This window comes from Brachionichthys hirsutus, chromosome 5, assembly GCF_040956055.1.
Source record: "Brachionichthys hirsutus isolate HB-005 chromosome 5, CSIRO-AGI_Bhir_v1, whole genome shotgun sequence".
Classification (NCBI taxonomy): domain Eukaryota; kingdom Metazoa; phylum Chordata; class Actinopteri; order Lophiiformes; family Brachionichthyidae; genus Brachionichthys; species Brachionichthys hirsutus.
Window position 1 is genome coordinate 697,331 of NC_090901.1, and position 22,983 is coordinate 720,313.

Below are 22,983 nucleotides of genomic sequence, written 5' to 3' on the forward strand. Positions count from 1 at the left end.
TCTCTCTCTATTCCCCTCATTCTACTCTTCTACCTTGCAGTGCTCACACACACACACACTCACCGTTGCCATGTCGATGGATGCCGTGGCTTCGTCCATGATGAGGATGCTGCTCTTCCTGACGAAGGCTCTGGCCAGACAGAACAGCTGTCTCTGACCTTGGCTGAAGTTCTCTCCTCCTTCTGTCACCGCAGCATCTGGAGGGGAAACGTGCTGAAAGATTTATTACAATGTAAACCCAGAGATGTGAGCACGATGTCCATGCGGCTGGGAAACGAGACGGAGACACGGACGTTAGAAACGTGTCCTCACCCAGACCTCCGGGAAGCGATTTAACAACCGGCTTCAGCTGAGCAATGTCCAGAGCGTCCCAGAGCATCTCGTCAGGAGCCTTCAGCTCTGGGTCCAGGTTGAAGCTGACACAAACACACACGTTCATTAACACACACACGAGGGGCGACTTAGAGGGACTTAGAGGGACTTAGAGGGACTTCTTAAAGGGACCTAAAGGTCTCACATTAGACGCTCATTCCACAAGTTCACGCAGTTCCCAAACATTTATGTGAAATATCTGTGACAGTCTTTGGCCCCTCCCATGCTGCAGCTCCTCCCACTAAAGCCCCATGCAGGAGGACTCAGACGGTTAGCAGCGTACCGGATGGTTCCACTGAACAGGATGGGGTCTTGGAGGATGATGGACAGGCGGGACCTGAGGGTCTGCAGGGGCAGTTTGGCGATGTCAATGTCATCGATCACAATCCTTCCTGTGAAGGGATTACAAACGCAAAGCGCCGCTAGCAAGGTGTTCAAAGTCATTTCACATCACAGCTAGCATGTCTTCGTGCACCTTCGAACATGTCCACCATGCGGAAGAAGGCCAAGGAGAAGGACGATTTGCCGCTGCCTGTCCGGCCACAGATCCCCACCTGGAAGGAGCAAGCGGGAATCGTTCGAACGCGGACTCATCGCACGTCCATCTTGTTTTCAGGTTGGTCACCTTCTGCCCGGGATTGATGCATGCGTTGACATTTTTGAGCACGGGCTTCAGCGTGGCATCGTATCGGACACTCAGATTCTGGATCTTGATCTCTCCCCGCTGCGGCCAGCCGTCGGGGACCTGAGAGACACCTGGGACAGACACAGACCAGAACTCAGAGGACAAGGGTGAACGTCTAACATCAACCTCAGATCGCTTTCTCAGAAGTTCTCATTTAACAGAAGTCTCACCGAGGAGTCCCTCGTAATTCTCCGGTTCCGTTTTGAGGAGGCCGTTAATCCTCTCGACGGAACCGAGCTGTACTTCCAGGTCTGCCAGGTTACGCACCATCCAGTTCATGTAGTTAGACACCTAATGGAGGAGGAGCAGGGGGGGGAGGAGGAGGAAGAGAAGGAGCAGGGGGGGGGGCAGGAGGAGGGGGAGGAGCAGGAGGAGGGGGAGGAGCAGGAGGAGGAGAGACGACACACGGTGTGCAGCAAAACCTCTTAATAAATCAATGATCGCTTGATAATGATAAAGAAGAATGAATTTTTACACACACACACACACACTCTCTCTCTCTCTCTCTCTCTCTCTCTCTCACCATGAGTGCGTATGTCAGTCCGAGCCCCACCAGGCCGGTGGACAGCTGGTTGTAGAGAGGGTGAGTGATGGAGGCTACGGCGGCGAGCAGCACCACGCAAGCCCCCACGTACTCCTGCAGGGGGGGGTCAGAAACGCATCAATGTGAGCAGCAGTCCCACAGAGGGGGGGGGGGCGGGGACACCTGCAGACATTCATTACCATGCGGACCTCCAGCCACCGGTTGGCTGCCGTGAGGAAGAGCGAGGAGATGTTGTTGGCGTCAGCGAACTGCAGCAGCCTCTGCCTGAACCTGGGCTCGTACCTGGGGACGGAAAAACAAGAACCGACCAATCAGCATCAGGTAACAAGAACCGACCGATCAGCATCAGGAAACAAGAACCGACCAATCAGCATCAGGTAACAAGAACCGACCAATCAGCATCAGGAAACAAGAACCGACCAATCAGCATCAGGTAACAAGAACCGACCGATCAGCATCAGGTACCAAGAACCGACCAATGAGCATCAGGTACCAAGAACCGACCAATGAGCATCAGGAAACAAGAACCGACAAATCAGCATCAGGAAACAAGAACCGACAAATCAGCATCAGGAAACAAGAACCGACAAATCAGCATCAGGAAACAAGAACCGACCAATCAGCATCAGGAAACAAGAACGACCAATCAGCATCAGGTAACAAGAACCGACCAATCAGCATCAGGAAACAAGAACCGACCAATCAGCATCAGGAAACAAGAACGACCAATCAGCATCAGGTAACAAGAACCGACCAATCAGCATCAGGAAACAAGAACCGACCAATCAGCATCAGGTAACAAGAACCGACCAATCAGCATCAGGCACCAGGAAACAATAGATCTATATTCAACCTGTGTGTGATAAAAACATCATCATCTCCGCCCCTTCTAGCTCCGCCTCCACATTCTCCGTTGACCCGAGGTACCTGAAGTCCGTGACCTTCTTTAAGTCAGAATCTCACCACATGCATGATTGTGCACAGCCACGTTCCAAAGTGCATGTGAAATGACAACAGGTGGACTTTAAACTCCTTTAGAACTATTCTGTGAGGCATTCCTTTGCTAAGATGGTTGGGAAGCGTTACCTGAGGGCCCGGATGGTGGCGAGACCTTCCAGCGTCTCAGAGAAGTGGGACAGTAGAGGCAGCTGGGTGCTGTCCTCCAGCTGCTGGAGGTCCCTGACCGGGAGACAGGCGGTTCAGCGTTTACGAGCTGCGAGCTTGTTGGGCGCCGCCCGCCCCGTACGGCTTCAACCAATGACAGCGTCCCGTCTCGCTCACCTGGAAGCCACCCGGAAGTATTTCTGGATGAAGTAGCAGGCGACAGCCAGTGGCAGGAGGGCGACGAGGAAGACAGGGGTCACGTAGGAGATGACGCCCAGGGCGGACACGCACAGCAGGGCGGAGCGGGAGAGGCACTCCAGGGTGGTGGGGAGGTGCTGGTCGATGGCGTTTGTGTCCGCGGAGAAGCGGTTGAGGATGCTGCCAAGGGGCGTGGTCTCAAACAGCCTGGAGGGACGAAGGGCGGCGAAACGCTCGTCACCTTCCTCGCCGCTCACCGGTAGGTTCAAATATTTATCTCGTTAAAATATAAACGCGTTCATCCTGCTGACAGTACCGCACTGATGCATGGTAACCATGGAGACAGCAGAGGTGAAAGACTTCCGTCTCGTGCACACGCCACACACACCTCATGGGGGCCAGGACGATCCTGCCGAGGAGCCTCTGGTGGAGCTCCCGGGCCGCTCTGAGGCCGGTCCACTCCACGGCCACGGAGGAGGCGAGACACAGGACGATGCCGAGGCAGCAGAGCCCCCCGAACACGGACAGAAACCACGAGTGGCTGAAGCCACAGTCCTGCAGGCAGGGCGAGAGACGGGGGGCATTGAGAGAGAGCAAGGGGGCCGGGGCATTGAGAGAGAGCCGGGGCATTGATAGAGAGCAAGAGAGCCGGGGCATTAAGAGAGAGCAAGGGCATTAAGAGGCCGGGGCATTAAGAGAGAGCCGGGGCATTAAGAGAGAGCAAGGGCATTAAGAGGCCGGGGCATTAAGAGAGAGCCGGGGCATTAAGAGAGAGCAAGGGCATTAAGAGGCCGGGGCATTAAGAGAGAGCCGGGGCATTGAGAGAGAGCAAGGGGGCCGGGGCATTAAGAGAGAGCAAGGGCATTAAGAGGCCGGGGCATTAAGAGAGAGCCGGGGCATTGAGAGAGAGCAAGGGGGCCGGGCCATTGATAGAGAGCAAGAGAGCCGGGGCATTAAGAGAGAGCAAGGGCATTAAGAGGCCGGGGCATTAAGAGAGAGCCGGGGCATTAAGAGAGAGCAAGGGCATTAAGAGGCCGGGGCATTAAGAGAGAGCCGGGGCATTAAGAGAGAGCAAGGGCATTAAGAGGCCGGGGCATTAAGAGAGAGCCGGGGCATTAAGAGAGAGCAAGGGCATTAAGAGGCCGGGGCATTAAGAGAGGGGCGGGGCATTACGCTGCAGGTTTGTGTGTTCCCTGCTCAGTAATTAGAGTCATAATGAATCTGAAGCTGATTAAACATGAACGTTCTAATGTGACAAAAGGCAGTGAAGCTTTAGAATCCATTTAAACAGGGGGGGGGGGGGGGGGGTCTGATGCTTCTTCTGTGCTGCTAATCATTCTGTCATTTTAGTTCATGTTACTTCCTGTTAAAATAATTAACTCAGAAAGTTAATTTGCTGCATTATTAGTTATCAGTAACTAATCCTCACATTGTTCCTAGTCCCACACACATTCATGCAGCGTGCACGGCCATGAGTGTGCACGACAGCAGGGATTAGATACGCTGAAGAACAGCCAATCATGATGTCTCCTGCACTCAGGCAGCAATCTGCACATTTAGCGAGGGGAGTGGAGGACAGCAGCCGACACACACACACACACCTACACACACACACACACGCACACGCACACACACACACACCTTCTGTCTGTGCATGTGGCATTGCATACAGATCTTATAACAGGAACGCGATAACCTGCCAACAGCTGCTGAGGCCGCTGACGATGCAGCCTGACCTTCGCACAGACACTCCGGGGATTTAAGAACTCGCCACCGGGGGGCTCTGCACCTTCTCACCGTTCATGTGGATAATAATAAAAGATCATTGATTGTCTGTAAACACGAATCACAAAACCTGCCCCACATTTATAATGAGAAAAGTCTTCATCGGATTTATGTTTGAAGGTCAAATTCGATCCTCTAACCCCCCCCCCCCCCCCCTCTCACCCGGGCAACAGAGCAGTTGTGAGCGGAGGCCTCGCGCTTGGCCTTGATGACGTGTGACGTCCAGTGAGCCAACCAGTAGTCAATGGCGACCATGAGGGAGTGCTTGAGGAGCTGCGACAGGAGGAACAGGGTCAGCAGGAGGAGCCCGGCGGAGGACAGGTAGGAGCCGCAGGAGCGCCAGGGGATGGTGGCCCGCTGACGCATCACCTGAGACAGGTGCTCGTCTTCGTCACTCTCCACAGATCGGTCTGGAAACAGACCCACAGGTGAGATAGAGGCATGCAGAACATGGTGACCGTGTTTCTGGCGCCTCACCGTCCTCGTCCTCGTCCTCTTCGGTCCTCACGGCGTCTCTAGAGTACATGGTCCTACGCAGGTTTTTCCTCTCCAGATCTGCCGCCATGTCCTGCAGGAAACACAAAGTAAAACGTCTGACCACAAAATACTACAATTGATGTCAGTCAAAGTGCCAAACCGAGACGGTCCCGGATGGTCCGGCCATTCAGGATTCATTCTCACCTTCTCAAAGTCCTGGTCCTGTCTGTGCATCAGGGCTTTCCACTGCTCAAAGAGTTGAGGCTCAGAGTTCTGGATGTCTTTCAGAGTCCCTTCAGTCTGGATGGTTCCATCCTTCATGGCGATGATCTGAGAAAGCATCAAAGAGTAGAAGCACGGAGCCGACTCTGGAAAGCAGTCAAACGAAGCATCACGTCCGATTTACCCAGTCTGCATGCAGCAGATACTGGAGCTTGTGTGTGACCAGCACCACCGTCCTCTTCTCCTGTCTCAGGAGCTTCAGGATGCCGTCCTGCATCAGACGGTCGCTAAGGTGGATGTCTAAGGCGGAGAACGGGTCGTCCTACGAAACACAAACGGAATGCAAATAAACTGGATGGGGTAGAAGCAGAGGAGAGGAGGAGAGGAGGAGAGGAGGAGAGGAACGCCATCATGGACGGTCGCGCTCATCGCTTCGCGGTGTGAGTGGAGACCCACCAGGAAGACCAGGTTGGTCTGCTGATACAAGGATCTGGCGACGCTGATTCGCTGTCTCTGTCCACCTGACAGGATGATGCCCTGCATCCGAGGGAAACGGCGTAGGAGACAGAAGTGATACAGAAGTCTCCGTGATAAGACAAAAAGTCCACGGAGCGGCTTAGTGGCTGAGTTACTGACCCGCTCCCCAATCTCTGTCTGGTCCCCTTGTGGAAGGATGTCGATGTCAGGCTGAAGGGAGCAAGCCTCAATGACAGCTTTGTATCTGGTGGGGACAAACGGAGAGAGGACAGACATGAGGACAGACAGAGAACGAGAGAGAGACATCTTCCACATGAATGGCACGCCGCATCACAAAGAGGAGCTTACCTCGGTTTGATCATGGGCATCTCAAAGGTGATGTTCTCCACCACTGTCGCATTCAAAAGCCAGGGCTTCTGGGAAGCGTAGGCCACCGCACCTCTCGTCCTACCAGTTAAAACATAAACACAAGTGTAAAAGCAAATAAGAACGCGATGACTGCTTCCACCACACAAGCGTCACTTCAGATCAGAGGGATGATTCGTTTATTCGTGAAGTCAGCACAACAACAGGAAACTGTCGCTCTCTATTCAGTGAACTTTAAGATAAGGATGACGTGTAACCATGGAGACCACCTGCTGTTGTGTGAGCTCACCCGATGTCTCCATCACCTGCTGGATCTCTGTTTGTAGGACTGCCGAGTAAACATCAAACAACATTAAACCACCATCTTTATCCTGCAATGGCACACACACGCACACACACGCACACACACGCACACACACACACACGTCTACCCTTCCCACAGTATGGCAATTATTTCATTGCTCATCAGCCCAAAGACAAACAGGCTAACGCTGCCCTACATGAACATGAACTATCATTAGCTGCAATCTTTTCCACTCTAAAAATAAGGCCCGCACCCCCTTACTCACTGATTGATCGTTTCCCCTCTACGTGCAACAGCTCAAACAATCAGTCAACACGCCCTGATTTAATGTGTTTGTACTAAGGAGTCATCATCAGATATCCATGCTCGACTGCTTCAGCCTCTAAAGGGGCACTTTGTCTCTGGTTTATTTAGCTTTAGTTTATCTTCTTTAAAGCACTCAGTTCTTACCTTTCAGCTCCCTCAGACTCAGACTCCAGGTCTGGCAGGCTGCAAAAAGCAGGTAAAGCAAATCACAAATGATTCCTCATCAAACATCGTTATAATAATCAGGGAAAGCATCTGCTTTGAGTCTCTCACACACACTCACACACACATCTAAACACCTCCGTTACTAACCCCCATTCAGAAGGTGTTCAACTGAAATAAAGGGAGGGGTTGTAAAAATGAAACTAGAATGTGATAGAATAAAGTCTATTGCATGGGAATGAAGACATGAAAAAATAAGAATTTAAATGAAAAAGAAAATGAGCAAATAAATCAATAAATGCAGGATTGTTTATCCGTCAATCAATAGAACATTCTTCCTTTTCCTCTGGAAGGCATCAAAATCAACCCACAGTTTCTAACTGTCGTTTAAGTTTCTGTCGTTAAAGTTGTGTTATTAATAATTGATTAATTATTAACCCTCTGCAGTAGAACAATCCTTTGATGTTAGTAATTTTACTTCCGCTGGTCTTCTTTGGAGTCACAAAGTCGCAACCCAAACCTCGCTGTACTTAAGATATCCAGCCTGCGCTGCTCTGATCAAACACTGATCAGGCACTGATCAAACGCTGATCAGGCACTGAGTCAACATGCAAATAGTCATCCACTTTAAAGAGAGAGAATCCTGTCAGTGCTATATCTGGAGAGGGACTATCAAAGGGGGGGGGGGGGGGGCAGTTAGCTAAGGAGAAACCAGATGGTAAAACTCAAAACGTCATAAACAGTGCTACAACCTGGGAGGAAGCTGCTTTATAAACTGGCTATTTAAGAAGTTCAGAAACATTAAATTTCAAAAGCTTCACAATGAATATATAATTGAAAGCTAAAGAATAGCTTCTAAATTATTCTTAGCCTGAGACTAATATTTGAACATATGACAGGCGACCATCAGTAACAGCTGACTCTGACTATGGTCACCTTCAAAGCACACAGGCCGGCTTTGAATCAAAGCTCTGACATGGGACACACACTCTCTTCTATCCTCTGAAGCATTTCTCATCGCAATCATTTGTGTCAACTATTCTTTATTCATGTCCATAACTAGTCAATTATCATGCCAGATGCAATATTTAATCAAAGATTTGCTTTAAATGCTCTAATTGAAAAGCGTCACAACAATAACAGGCAAAGTGGAAACACAGGGACAAATGCAAAGCATGTGTGTGAATGCTAGAGGAGGGCGAGGCCTAAGTCCCTCTCTGGGACCCACGATGAGTGTCGGGTTCGGCACGCAACAGGCTGCACAGGCCAGCCTAATATAGGAGAGCCTGCAAGCACAGCAGCATCATCAGGACAGAATTAGGACCCGAGAGCGTGTGACCTGAAGGAGGAACCTTGTTGAGTGCAGACTGATAGCTGCGCTATCCTGGGTGGGGGGCGACCTCCAGTTGCAACAGCTTGAGCTTAACGGCTCCCAGAGAGCATCAGACGGGACACGCGGATTTGGTTTCTAGATGAGCTATTTGAAATGTGCTCTGATTTTCTAGATCTACCGGGTCCAACTTTTCCAGAAACTTAGAGCTAGACGTTAAAAAAAAACAGACACTGAGCAAATCAGTGAAAACATGATCAGCATGAGAAAATGCTCCAGCTGTGTTATACTGCTCACACAAACCCATCGGATAAGTATACTGCAATAGTCAGAGTACACACTGAGTCAAAGTACCTCACAGCAGACCCACAACTGTCTTTATGAAACACTGAAGAAAATAAATAGACGTTTTATTTATTCTTGAGAAACACTCCCATTGCTTTTAAGCTTGTCCCCCAGAATTCCTCACTTATAGATGCCCAGATTATAAAGGAAGCAGCAGCACATCCTGGAGCCTCTTAACACACAGGACAATATCTGGTAACAGTAAAATAGTCAATCACCTGTTCCAGGTGACTGTTCCTGATACTCTCTGCATCTCTCCCAGTGCAGCCAGCAACAGAGACGACTTTCCACAGCCCACCTGGCCCACGATCATCGTCAGTTTTCCTGACAAGAGAGAGATGACATGCGGAGAACAGGTAAATAACAGCAGCCAGCAGGAAGGAGGAACAGGAAGAACAAGGACACGTCACGCTGCTGGATGCTCACCAAAAGGAACCTTGATGTCCACATCAGAGAGAGTGGGCGGCCCATCGGTCCAGGTGAAATACCCACTGGTTATCTGAGGACAGCAGCACAGGGTCACCCTAATTTCCTGCCACTCAGATGAGCTTTAGTCCAATGATTATGACATATATGGGCTGTTTAATTACAGGAAACAAGTTGCATAAAGATAAATATTTTTACAGCTTGCCTTTAATTTCACTTTACATTTGTAAATTATTACATATTTATATTAGCAAATTAGCCTTTTTAAAATTTGATTGACTATATTTGCCTTCATTGTCCTAACATTGTTTATGTAGCTTTAGCTAGCTAGAGCAATTTAATTCTGAAAGTGTCTATTTTTATTTTGCATTATTTACTATACTAAAAATGTAATCACATCTATGTCCCTCGTGCAAAGAAAAGAAAGGAAGAAATATATGTTGCCAATATGGCAGTAAATGTTCAAAGTTCTCTTTCATCGCTGCTTTCATGAACTGAAACGTGCATCTTCCTGACGTCTGTTGAAGTCTGCAGGATGATGCATTATCATCTCATTTCGTGTCTCTCACCTTGATACAGATGTCCTGGTCCATGTCCTGGGGGGGTCCGTTACCCTCGTGGTCCCCCGGTGAGCTGTAGTTATTCCAGTCATCCCTCGGGGGGCGCTTCCGGTTCACCACCTTCAGGGGCTGGAGGGGTTGGGACAAAGAGGGGAAGGATGATGAAGGGAAAGGCTTGGGAACGACAAGAGGATGATTGTTTAACACCAGGCACAGAGACAGAAGAGAGGAAGACAATAGGATGGAAGAAGAAAATAAGATCCACAACAAAGTGAGACATTTTGGATTCAGCGGCTTGGAGGAGAGTCGAAACCACAGATGTGCTCACCACTGCCTGGTATCTATTCTGGCTGCGATTGCTGGAGCCAGAGGTTGCCATTGCTCTGGGCTCCTGCTCATCTCCTATCTCATCACTTGAGAAAAACTCACTGAGCTTCTGAACACTGCAGATTAAACAGAGGGGAAGAAAACAAGTCACGAGTGCAGGAAAAGACAAACAACAACAACAACGTGCAACTAAAGTGAAATCCTGATCAGTTTAACCAAGCAAACGTTGTTCATGATAACAGAATGAGTGAGATTCATCTTTACTTTCTCTCCTCTTTGCACACACACACAATCTCTACATGAGAATAAGAGAATAATGTTCTCCTGGTGTAATGACTAAATCTGTTCTATAGAAAATGATCTAACGCTTCCTCTCAACAAGTAATCATGTATGTCTTTCTGTTTCTCATGCATTGAGTCACTCAGGATAAAGTACAGTACAGATAACATGTAATAGTGTGAATACAATGCATCAACCGTTATCATTATTTAATGACAACGCTAAAAAGGAAATCTAATGAAACATATTTAGGTCGCACCATCTACTGAGCTATTTTCTTCTTCTGATGCGTGAAGAAAGGTCAAGGTGCTACATCGACACAGGAGGGTTTTGTTTTTTGTGTCAGATCACACATTCCCAAAAATAGACATCACAGACATTATTTAAGGCAGTTTGTGAAATAAGATGCTCAGACCAACACAGCAGCAGCTCCTCAAAGCCCGTGTAGAGAATGTGGGGAGTAATTTAGAGCAGAGCGGCATGAGTCTCATCACGGCCACTCATCCCACCCGGAACGGACAGGAAACGCTCATTGTCTTCATGAAAAGACTATGAGAGCTCATTGACTTGAGTCATGAGAATTTCTTTCAAAACTAGAGCAATACATTGTTTCATGGTTTAATTATCTGAGTGTAATTTTACAGCTCAAAGACATAATTTACTGCAGTCAAAGCATGAAAATGTGATTTCTTTTGTCCCGTTTTTGCGATCACATTTCTTCTCACATGTATGCGCTAGGTCTCTGTCAGCATAGCTCAGGGGAACCGTCTCAGTAAAATTACCTGAATCATACTTTTCATTTTGTATTATTTATTTTCCTTATGATTAAGCTGATGACCGTTTACATTGAGTTACTGTACACTGCCTGTCACAAGATAAGATAAGGGTTGGAGGAGGTTATGTGGTCTGTCTGTAAGATACCTTAATATACTGTCAACTAATTTTGATGAAATATTATTAAGCGTGATATCCTGGACTGATAAAAACGCTTGTATGTTTTCAGGTGGATCAGGATACAGATGCAGATTCTGGATGTCATTTTATTCAGCATAACATGATATTTTTTTATTAGGGACATGAAACAAATGAACCCCGCGTGTATTACCCATGACACAGTGTGCACTCCAACCCAGAGCCAGGTCATAATCTGGGAGATGAAAATATATACAGTATGTGTAGAGGGGACAACACAAGTCCCAGTCCAGCAGCAGAGCAATGATAGTTCCAAAATATGTGGCTGATTCACAGTCATTCAAATGGATTAATGGATTTCATGTATCTGTGAAAGACAAATTATAACGGCACAAAAGCTAGATCCAAAATTAAATTATTTGTATTGCACCACACAGATTCCAGGGCGAGACACCAGAGGAACAAAGGCTGACCCAACGATGCAGCTCAAAGGTCAACCACATTATCAGACGGTGTTCGTTTTCTCTTCTCGCCTCAATATCTGCAGATTCTCTGTTTTACACGTTTTATTCTCTCACCTAACAAGGGCCTTGACAGTGGAGCGAACCACACTGGACAGCAGGAAGAGGGGCGTGACCAGGATGTGAAACAGGGACAGAGACGCAAAGGCCACCGCTGGGGACAGATCAGCGTCCTCAGAGATGTGGACGTGAACCACAAACGTCTGCAGGATGAGAGGGAAAGCAAAGTGACCCGAGGTCAGTCTCACAAACATGGCTTTAGAGTCTAGACATTCAAACCTGTGAGCTGGTAGCATTTAGTTGGCTGACAGTCAAACTCAATAGCAGAAAATAGGAGCTGAATTTATTCTCCAGCTGTCGAGCTGATTTTTGTGTTTGTTGTTTTTGCTCTTATGTGTCCTTGGTGTTGGTTTGACCTTAAATTTAAAGTGTGCAACCACAAAGGACTTCTATAAATACAGAACGGTTTGTGGTGCCGCTCTGTCCTTCATGAAAGACACCAGAATGTACTCTGCTGAACATGAATAATTAAGCACAAGTGAATTAAAGGTGAAAGCGGCACTCACCGTTAACACAGCCGCAATGGGAATAGCTGCATTCATGAAAACTGAAAGCGGAATAGGAAGACAGGCAAATGTGAAGGCATTTCATTACAAAAATTACTTTATCCATGTCAGCGAGGGGGATTCGGCTCAGAGGAGGGTTTCCTGAGGATAAGCGGGGAAAAAATCCACATAGTTTTATCTCCTGTGTAGCTAGAGAAGTATTTATTTATCTCAATTATCTAAATGTGTCATTTAACTGTTAATCTAAGAGTGTGGAAGAAGATAAGCTGGACAGTACCCAGTCATGATACTGTATAGTGATCTCATAGGTACTGCAAATAGGACGTTGTTGGAAATTCAATACAGTACTTCCTGTTAGGCCTGCCTGAAACATGTATCCGTATATCCTGTTACTATTAAACATATTGTAGGTTCAAGCGGGATGAAATGATAACAGAAACACTTTAGTCAAGTGTTTCTGACCTTCCCATAAATGTCTTTAATGAAGGAGACACTTTTTTTGTCTATTTGTTTCATGAATATCAGAGAACAAATATCTGCGTGTCCTCACTGGATATGGATGTGTAAAGAGCGAAGGCCTGCAGGCTGACGAGCTCTTTGCCTCGGGTCTCTTCCACACTGTCACAGAAGATGCGTTCCCAGGCGTACAGCTTCAGCAGCTTGATGCCCCGAAGCAGCTCATTTGTCTTCTTTAGGCGTTCACTGGAGTATTCCTGCCAGAAACGATCGACCACGTTACACTGGAACTAGATCAAATAGTCATGCGCACCGCTATATCATCAGCAAACATGCTCACCAAAGTGCTCTTTTGTGTTTGGGACAGCTTTGTGGCCACAAAATATTGAACAGGAGCCAACACAGCAATGACAGTCGCTCCAATCAAGGCACTGATTCCCAAGAGGTAGTAGAGCAGGATCACTCCTACAATAATCTGTTCAGGATTTAGAGGCAAGACAGAGATCACATTAAACCTCGAGTGAGAAGGTCAAGGTTAACCTAGAGACGTTGTTCAGGAACACAATGCTAGCCACTGACTTCTGTGCCTCGCCCTGTGAGCATCATCACAACATACAGTATAAAGCCCTAAATATCCCAGGAGACACAACCAGACTGATATGGATGAGACATGTCCTACCCTGTCACTGAATAATGTGTAGCACAGGGGAAGAGGAGCATCATGGGTAAAACATTTCACTTCCTTTGTAAGAACTTTGTTTGTGTTGTATAAAATCAGCAGCATGCATTTTATCAACATTTAGTCATTATCTTGATATAATCAGTAAAAAAAAACTCTTCAGAAACACAAGTACCATTAAAATCTCGAGTGACACGACAAGTACGCGATCAGTAATCAGCGTGATTCATTGTTTACATCACGGACTCGCACAAGCTCCAAATGGTGTCAGTCTATTGGATGTGGGTCAACCAGGGCAATCATTTGTTCTGCTGTAGCTCAGCTATTACATTGTGGTAACATCTCCCCCCCCCCCCCCCTCCTATTGAATTCATACACAAAGATCTTTCTTACCTGTACCGGCATTGCCCACAAGTTGGGACACAAGAAGAAGAACCACATCAACTGGTTGGTATCTACGGCAACCAGGTTGCAGATCTGACCGACAGTTATCTCTCCCATGGACAGATTGGAGGTGCAGAGACGCATGATCTTGTTGTAGATTTTAGTCTGGGGTGAGGACAACACCAATTAGTTCCATTTAGGCCTCAGTAGAGTCGAATCAGCAGGAACTCACAGGATCATATACCTGCATAGCCCCTCGCAGGTTGATGCCTGTTTCAATGGCCACATAGTAAGAGGCCTGGAGGAATGTCCTCTGCAGGAGCAGGGCGAAGAAGAGGAGCACTGCGAGCACATACGCATTCTCCAGAAACTCTTTGGATGAAATGAAATAGATCCCCAGCAAAGTCATCTAGAAGGAAAGACAGGCAGGGAGACATGGATAGGGAGGAAGGGGCCACTGCGAGGTCAGACATTCGGGCTGAATGCTTCAGGATTGGATTTGACTCAAGGGTCTGCCTGTAATCAGGAAGCTGTTCTTACTGGAGGAAACAGCACCCACTGAAAATGCATCATAGCCAGCAGACCGTTACTGCAGAGCCCCCAGAGCGTATCACATTAGACACCAAAGAAGACTCATGGGATTCATTTTGTCCCCCCCAGCTACAGTCTCTGTGGCTTTCAAACAGCAGAAATCACACACTATCAAGGGCTGTTCTTGTTACCTTTTTAAAATTCATTAATTACCAGCCTACTGGCTCGTATCAATGTAAGGAATTATTAAAGAGTCATGCTCATCGGTGAATGCGGTGACTTCCTGATATGGTAACCTGCCCTGTGTGGAACTTAAGACACAGCGACAGCACCAGCAGCAATAAGCCTTATAAATAATTGATAAGGACTAAATTAGAACCCGATTGGGCCAGGGGGACGGGGGGAGCGGGGCGCCACAAACAGGCTCATGAAACTGTGGCCTTTGAAAGGAAGCCATGTGATGGTTCTCTGTCCTGTTTCTGTGCAGCTAACCTGGGCTCACAAAGGAAATTCAACCGATGCAGCTATGAACATTATAGTAGACAGATCTGTTGTTTCTGCCAATCCCAGAGATGGCTGTGAGAGATGTGTGGAAACCATGGTGAAAACAGCCATTTCTGTCAGGCAATGCCACCGGCACATTTTATAAGGTTGAAGATGGCAACGTTGGATAAATCAATAAATAATGATTTATTTATTGATTTAAATCATTTGTAAAGGAACACCAAAAACCCTGAAAAGAAAATTATTTCATTCATGATATTAGAGGAAATCCTAATTCCTGCTAAAGTTACAGCAACAATACATGTAATATAATATAATATAATATAATATAATAATACCTTTAGGAGACTTTATTACTGAATACTTGCAACTGATTATTCAGGAACTCTAAACCTGACTATAAGGATACATCAAATCAATAAAGTAATAACAAATAAACAAAGTTTATTGTTTCATTAATGCCATTTAAATAATTTGTTCAACACTAAAATAAGAAGCTGTCCTTGATCAAGGCACTGAACTCCTAACTGCTCCCGTATAGAGTGAAAAAATACTTTCCCCGCTGATGGATCAATAAAGTAAAATACATCTTAAATTATTAACACCAATTTGTATAGTTAGGTGTAGGTGCAGCAGTTTCTCATCACTAGGCGATGCTAGGCTAGGCTAATCTGCCACGTCTCTCATGGAGATCCTCACCGGCTGGTGGATGGAGCGGTTGTCCTTGCTGATGTGATGGACGATGCCAGAGATGCAGAGAGGTCCGGCAAAGCCCAGCAGGTCGGCCAGGAAGCGGAATGTGATGCTTAGGATGAGAGGCCTGCCAAAGGCCTTCCTCAAGGCCTGCCAGATCCACTTTGGGCCCTGGGGTGCTACGCCCTGAGGCCGCTGGACAAAACAGACATTAATCAGCATGCAAATACAGCTGACTGAATAATTCTGCCTTTCACTTTAGAGCATTTAGCTTATTCAAATCTAAATGATATAAATAAATGGCCATCTATCTTTCAAATTGGGACACTGAAGGGGTTAATTTGAAGAGTAGGGACGAACGTGTTGACAGAAAACCCCGTCAGTCATGAATTGGTTAGGAATTAAACAACAAATACGAATTCTTCAGTTTAAGACATTAAACATTGTTTGAGCGTTAAATAAATCCTCACGACAGGAGGAAGAGCTGCATAATGCATTAAACACTCGCACTGCGTGTGTGTGTGTGCGTGTGTGTGTCTGTGCGTGTGTGTGGGTGTCATTCTCAGAGCCCTGAGACATACGTGATCCTCATCATGCATCATTATCTTTCCAGTTAAACTCACATTAAACCGAAGCCTTGATTCTACACACGGCGACTGCTCACCCACGCACACACACACACACACACACACACACACACACACACACATTTCCTTTCTACCTCGTGATCAAACAAAACAGAAGGAGGATGTCTCGTTCTCTCTCACACAGAGTAAAACGAGCTTCCCATGAACAGCAGTCATTTCACCCCCGCAGGGGTCGGGATGTCACCTGGTTCACAGTAGAATGGGAATGACCCGGTGACCCGGTGGCTTCTAAATGCCCCCCCACCCCCACCCACATCTCCACCGGGATCGCTCATCCCTCGTTCCTTCTGGAAGGAAGTCGGGTTTTGTTCACACCGGACGCACACGCAGCGGTGACGAATCTATGTGACCTTCCAAACACTGGAAAACAGTGACCCCGTCGAGCAGGCCCTTCATCCCGGACCCCAGGCACGTGCGAGTGATGGGGGATAGAAGGAACGGCGATACGCAGTGAGGAAACAGCCGCTAGTGGCATTCAAATCGACAAGAACCAAGAGGCAGTTCTGTTAGCTAAATCTCAGTAGAGGTCCAGCAGCTCAAGAACTCAAGAACAATATGGAAACTCCAGACAGAACGGGGGTCAAACAAATAAAAAGTCAACGTTGACAGGATGGAAGCAGGAAGAGGAGGAGCATCTTTACATGCGTGTGTGTTTACGGTCTAAACTAATCGAGCTCAGTTTAGTCCCGGGTCATTTGAGACATGACGAGGTCAACACGATGCCCCTCAGACGGCTGCCGTTTGATGCACCAACCTTCTGGTCTTCAAAGGCCTTGCGTAGCTTCATATAGTTGGTGCCTGCTCTCATTGCGATGGGCAGTTTGCCGATGACCTTGAGGTCGATGGGTCGTCTGTGAGCGGCGGTAATGAAGGTGTTCATCCACCAGTAGGTGGCTTTGGACAGCAGGTTAACGAAGGGTTGCAGAAAGCGAACTCCGAGATCCTGAAGGTCCTCGGGCGGCTTCACCTCCTTCGGGTGGGCAAAACACACGTAGCGCTGCGAAGAGATGGAGAGAGAGAGAGTAGAGTTTGTGTTCATCCACTCTGTGTCTCCTCCAATGGCCTGAGCGGAACATTACACACACAACGACGCAACCTTCAATTCCTCTGCGTGTAAAAAGAACCTCATTTGAGACGGTATCAATGGGATTGATTAATAGAATAATCTTCAGATAGGCAGCGGATGAACGCCCTCGTAACAACGGGGTTCATTAAAGCTGCCAGAAGACAACTTGTCTCTGTTCTGCATTCATAAAGGTTATCTGATATCACCATGGTAACATGTGAACCTTACATCCCATCATTTCATGTGGACGCTCTGCATTCATAGCAATCAGGCTGGAACTTTTATGATTATTAGAAAGTGATTATATTATATTTATGAGCTAGATGGCAGCTGGAAGCTCTTATTTTTTATTTTATCTTACTGTCATGAAGCTGGCCTATTGCATAATTTATACTTTAATCAGGATTATAAGTGCTATAAGGATATTTTAATACAAACTATGACTGAGGCTAAAACCAATCTCATGGTTGCGCGTGCCTGCACACACACACGCACGCACACACACACCCGGCCCAGGATGACGTTGATCTCCACGGCTAGAAGGAGTCCATACAGCAGCACCAGCAGCCCGGTGATGCAGTAGCGTAGCTGCCTGGGGCCGATGCCGTGCTCTGTGTACTTGGAAAACTTGATAGTCTTCATGATGAAAGCCAACAGCCAGTAGATCAGCAGGGCTGCGATCGAACAGTCAGAGACAGACAGAAAGTCACTGGACAAGTCAAAAAGATCAATGAACCGACTGACAGAGAGTAAACATTAAATACGTGTCTCCAGTGTTAAAAGCGGTATACTTCTGTTTCATACTCATCAAACCGGATTAACTGATATCAACGGCGTCCTTTCCAGGCATTATTTCAGCTACTGATGTTTCCCTCTTCAGTGTAAATGTCTTCCTCTTTTAATTCCTTTTATTGAATTTCCTTTATGGCCCCCGTCTGCTCCTTCACACCGTGAGAGGAAACAGTTAACTGCCGTATTATTTAAGTCGTGGTACTATTACACCGCTGAGTTAAGAGACCGTCTACCCTGCTGCACATGCATCTGTGTTAGTGCAATAATGAAGCCAGAGCTGCTTCCCTTAGGAGACTGGCTATACAGAGACCCGGAGGCTGAACGTGTCTCAGCAAGACGGACTTCAGTAGCAATGAGTTAAAGACGCATTGAGAGGAATGGAAAACAAGAAGAAGCAGGGTCATCATTTCAGCTGCAAGTATGGCCGTTATTACAACCAGTTAAGAACAAACAACATTGTTCCATACTGGACTTGCATGGATTTCGTCGTACTATTGTTTGTCCAAATAATGTACTGTAGTCATAAAGGTGAGAAGTCAAAGGGAAAAAATGTTTAATTATAGAACAGAATATATATAGGCTACTCTATTTATCCCTGCAATGGTAAAGAATCCGTTAGTTTAAAAAGATCCAGGACATCACCAGAATCTAATGGGCTGTCCCTTTGACCATCAAAATCAGACAGACAGGCAGACAAGCACCAAATCCATGACCTCCATGTGGACAATGAAGAAGAGCTCAGAATAAAAACTGTACCTAAAAGTAGTTTGGGGAAGTTGGAGGTCTCGATGTTGTGATAGTAGATTATAGAGGTGATTCCAGCCATGAAGGCCAGACCTGCAGGCATGTACAGGTGGAGGTGGGGAGACTGGCTGAACCTGCAAATGAATCACAGGGAGGAGGAGGAGGAGGAGGAGGAGGAGGAGGAGGAGGCTCAGAACAAATGAGGGATCCACATAGACGACAGGAGGAGGAGGAGGAGGAGAAGGCGGCTCAGAACAAATGAGGGATCCACATAGACGACAGGAGGAGGAAGAGGAGGAGGAGGAGGAGGAGAAGGCTCAGAACAAATGAGGGATCCACATAGACGACAGGAGGAGGAGGAGGAGGAGGAGGAGGAGGAGGAGGAGGAGGAGGAGGAGGAGGAGGAGAAGGCTCAGAACAAATGAGGGATCCACATAGACGACAGGAGGAGGAGGAGGAGGAGGAGGAGGAGGAGGCTCAGAACAAATGAGGGATCCACATAGACGACAGGAGGAGGAGGAGGAGAAGGCTCAGAACAAATGAGGGATCCACATAGACGACAGGAGGAGGAAGAGGAGGAGGAGGAGGAGGAGGAGGAGGCTCAGAACAAATGAGGGATCCACATACGACACAAATGTTCTTGTTTTGTTTGTTTGCTATCAGGATCATCTAGATTAGAATAAACAACCAATCAAAAGAAACATTTGCGTCGTTTTTGTCGATCATAACTTCTCATAAGTTGTGGTGACATCATCTGTGTCAGGAGTTGGTGACAAACCTACCCATCAGAGACGATGCCCTCTGCTATCTCACAGACGAGGACGAAGAGCAGGATGAAGGTGAGCAGCCAGCGCAGGTTGTGACCTGGGAAGTGAAGCCAGGTGCTGTGGTGGATGTGGACCTTTGAACTCTGGCTGCCCCAGCCTCAAGCAGAACACACGACACGAGATGCATCCATGAACACACAATGAGGAGCAGAAGAACAGCTTCCATCGACAGAAGGTGTCCTCAAATGAACAACCGAGTGGATCTTTCTGTTCCCAGAGCAGCGTGGAACATCCTGATCAATTGATCTCGTGTGATCAACGAGGCTTAGAGACAGAAGCTATCGGGGTAATGGCTGCCTGATAGTGTGTTAAGCATTTAGAGTTCAGGAATCCGTTGGCCTGAGTCCATTATTCCAATCGTCCAAGTCATCAAATTGTATTTCATCTCATTGATTAGGGTGAATCGCTGCGGTCATAAAAGAAATCTTTGAGATTAACACGATGTTTCAGCCCCGGAGCTGCTGCACAGCTGGTGCTTCAGGAATCAAAGACACACACACACATTACAAACGTGCACAAATTCATACCACTAATGGACTGTTTAATATAATTACAATTATAATCTGTCATGAATGCAAGTAAAACCTTTTACTATTGCTGATGTAATGATCATTGACAGTATTAACTATTAGTATTAATATTGTTATTTTCATTGAATATGCAACATATTCATATGTATATTTGATGGAATAAAAACTGCGGCGCATGATGAGACCAGATAATGCGTGCGTGCAGCAGAGGAGCGTGTGCAGCGCTGACGATGACACTAACAGCATGGAGAGCAGCCAGGACCAGAAACAAAGGAGGTGTAACCCAATGCCTGCCCCGCTGCATCTGCCCCGCTGCATCTGCCCCGCTGCATCTGCCCCGCTGCATCTGCCCCGCTGCATCTGCCCCGGTGCATCTGCCCCGCTGCATCTGCCCCGCTGCATCTGCCCCGCTGCATCTGCCCCGCTGCATCTGCCCCGCTGCATCTGCCCCGCTGCATCTGCCCCGCTGCATCTGCCCCGCTGCATCTGCCCCGCTGCATCTGCCCCGCTGCATCTGCCCCGCTGCACTAGCTTTCATCAGATGGGGCACATTTATAACTTTATTTTCTACCACACTCATACGAGTAATATTTCCACTGTTGGTTACGCGACAGCAACCCCTACAGAGAGTCTATCTTAACGCAGGGAAAGAAATGAATGACAGAAGAAACTTTATGTGTGTTAAAATATGTAGATAAGACAAGATATGCTTTCATTAGGAATTGTGAAAATATTTCATTTGATGGACTGAATCAAGCAGATGTTCATTCGCAACAGCCCCTCAATGTGTGTGTGTGTGTGTGTGCGTGTGTGAAGAAACTGCGAACCTCACCTCCCAGTGACACTTACCAATGAAGAGGATAGGAAAGGTGATGAAGAGGAGGAAGACATGTGGCACCACGTTGAGTGCGTCCAGGAAACAGCCATTATTCAGAACCCCCCCATCTACGTTGTAGGCCACCGAGTTATTCTCATTCCCACAGAATGCCAAGGACATGGTGGAGCTGGAACTCTGCAGGGAACCAGCCGGAGGAGGAGGAGGAGGAGGAGGAGGACCAGAGGCAAGAAGAGAGAAGGATTAAATGGACCCTCTCAGCGCATGCTGACGGCTTCCCCGGCAGATCTCAGTAATTCCCAAAGTGATCTCCTTCCTGCTCGATCCCAAATATCCGATCCAATGACAGAGAGGAGACAGAGGGAGGAAGAGCGAGGAAGAGCGAGGGCGAAGCAGTCAAAGGCAGTCCCCGTCCCGTGCAGCAGCAGCATCCCGTCAGACGTGCACATCTCTCATGTTCACACGGACATGCACAACGTGCACAACGTGCACCTGCTATTCCTGTGTGGCAGACGAGAGCTCAAAGTCGACCTTGGAAGAGAGTGCAGAGCGTGCAGGAAGGGGGGGGGGGGGGGATTCATTACAAAAGGAAGGAGGACAGGAAAGAGACGGGGCTGCAGCTCCTGGATAAAAACTGAAACTAGCACAGCTCTAATCCGAATCCCAACATCACGTCTTTAGCCGTTACGTAACCGTTAGCCAATAAAAGAACAACGAGAGAACTCAGGTGAGGTCGACACATTAAAATAAATACATAGATAAATAAAGATGAATGAATTCCCAGTTGGGATTGATGAGCGGAGGGATCAGAGAACAGACACACAGATTTAGATCATCCGTAAGCCAACAGCAGCAGCCTCGCGACCTCTTGAGCGACCTTCACCTAGTAAGAGATGAGCACTTTACATTCCTCTGCTCCGTCAGCAGGCAACAAATAACACGACGTTACAGACAAGCATGGCCCAGTTTTTGGTCTCTGCACCTTCCACAGAGTTTGAACATTAAAATCGGAGCACCATTGCTGCCCCTCCTTCTTTAATAAATATCAAACAGCATTTCTCAATTATCTTGCTTTTCTAACACAAACTATATTAATTTAAGTGAAGAAATTCCAGACGCTCTTTCAGTACACCAAAGATGCAAAAAACAGCAGCCTTGTTACGCATAAAGAGTCTCCTTGTGTGGAAAGATACTCGTGCACCAACTGTCAATAATCAATCAGGGGGAAAATTGACTTAAATACATTAAGACAATAAGATTGATACGCCCACAGTTATTACTTCACTAAAATAGGACAGAATCGAAGGAGGTTAGAATGGATTTTAAATGTGCTACAACCATCAGTGCTTCCACCAAAGATAGACATTTAATCAAACGCTGCGTGTGCAATATTAGTTATTGATTACAGCTGGATTATGGGCTGAGTTCTAGTTCTGTGAAATCACATTGCAGATGCAGATGCAGGCTGATTGAAGCATTTCCCCAGTACTGTAATCTATTACATTTGTTCCTTGATGTTTGCTTTGCCCAACATTCATGACCGCTGCTAAATGCTATACAGAAAAGGTACGTGGATTCTGAGGAATCAGACACATCTGGTTTAGGACCAAACGCTGTTGGACTATTCTGATTAAATGCATTTGAGTCCTATGAATCTGATTTGAGGGTCTGTTCCAGCCGTGTGGACTAAATGTAAAGATGAGGAACACTAGAGACACAGATAACACGGAGCTGGGAGTAAAGCGGGGGGGAATCGTTGTCCTACCAGAATGAAGCTGTCCCTGTCTGTGTCCCTGTCTGTGTCCCTGCCCCTGTCCCTGTCTGTGTCCCTGTCTGTGTCCCTGTCCCTGTCCCTGTCCCTACCCAACATTTCACCTCAGTGTTTCCAGCCCGTGATGGCTGAGCCCATTCCACGCAGCCGCGGCGGGGCTGTGGAATGACACTACTCTCATATATTAGCATGTAGAAACAGCTCGTGCTGCTGGAATGCGACCAGGGCAGCAGCCTCCAATGAGAGTATCGATCA

General features: G+C 47.3%; 1 protein-coding gene across 1 annotated transcript; it reads right to left on the reverse strand.

Annotated features, from left to right (window-relative positions):
* Nucleotides 1–21: 21 nt before the first annotated feature.
* Nucleotides 22–21,128, reverse strand: LOC137894382 (ATP-binding cassette sub-family C member 8-like). Its single transcript, XM_068739860.1, has 36 exons — nt 20,972–21,128; nt 19,548–19,689; nt 18,778–18,899; nt 17,737–17,903; nt 16,918–17,160; nt 15,523–15,711; nt 14,033–14,197; nt 13,798–13,953; nt 13,066–13,200; nt 12,820–12,982; nt 12,270–12,310; nt 11,761–11,906; nt 9,992–10,106; nt 9,673–9,792; nt 9,104–9,176; nt 8,896–9,001; nt 6,985–7,023; nt 6,520–6,558; nt 6,213–6,311; nt 6,024–6,108; nt 5,844–5,924; nt 5,572–5,709; nt 5,370–5,495; nt 5,166–5,256; nt 4,851–5,098; nt 3,292–3,458; nt 2,883–3,110; nt 2,688–2,780; nt 1,781–1,883; nt 1,581–1,694; nt 1,228–1,348; nt 998–1,128; nt 848–926; nt 656–764; nt 313–416; nt 22–197 (listed from the first exon to the last, which is right to left on the reverse strand). Exons 1-36 carry the CDS (start codon nt 21,117–21,119, stop codon nt 22–24), a joined length of 4,602 nt encoding a protein of 1,533 aa, XP_068595961.1. The 5' UTR covers nt 21,120–21,128.
* Between the last annotated feature and the right edge of the window lie 1,855 nt (nt 21,129–22,983).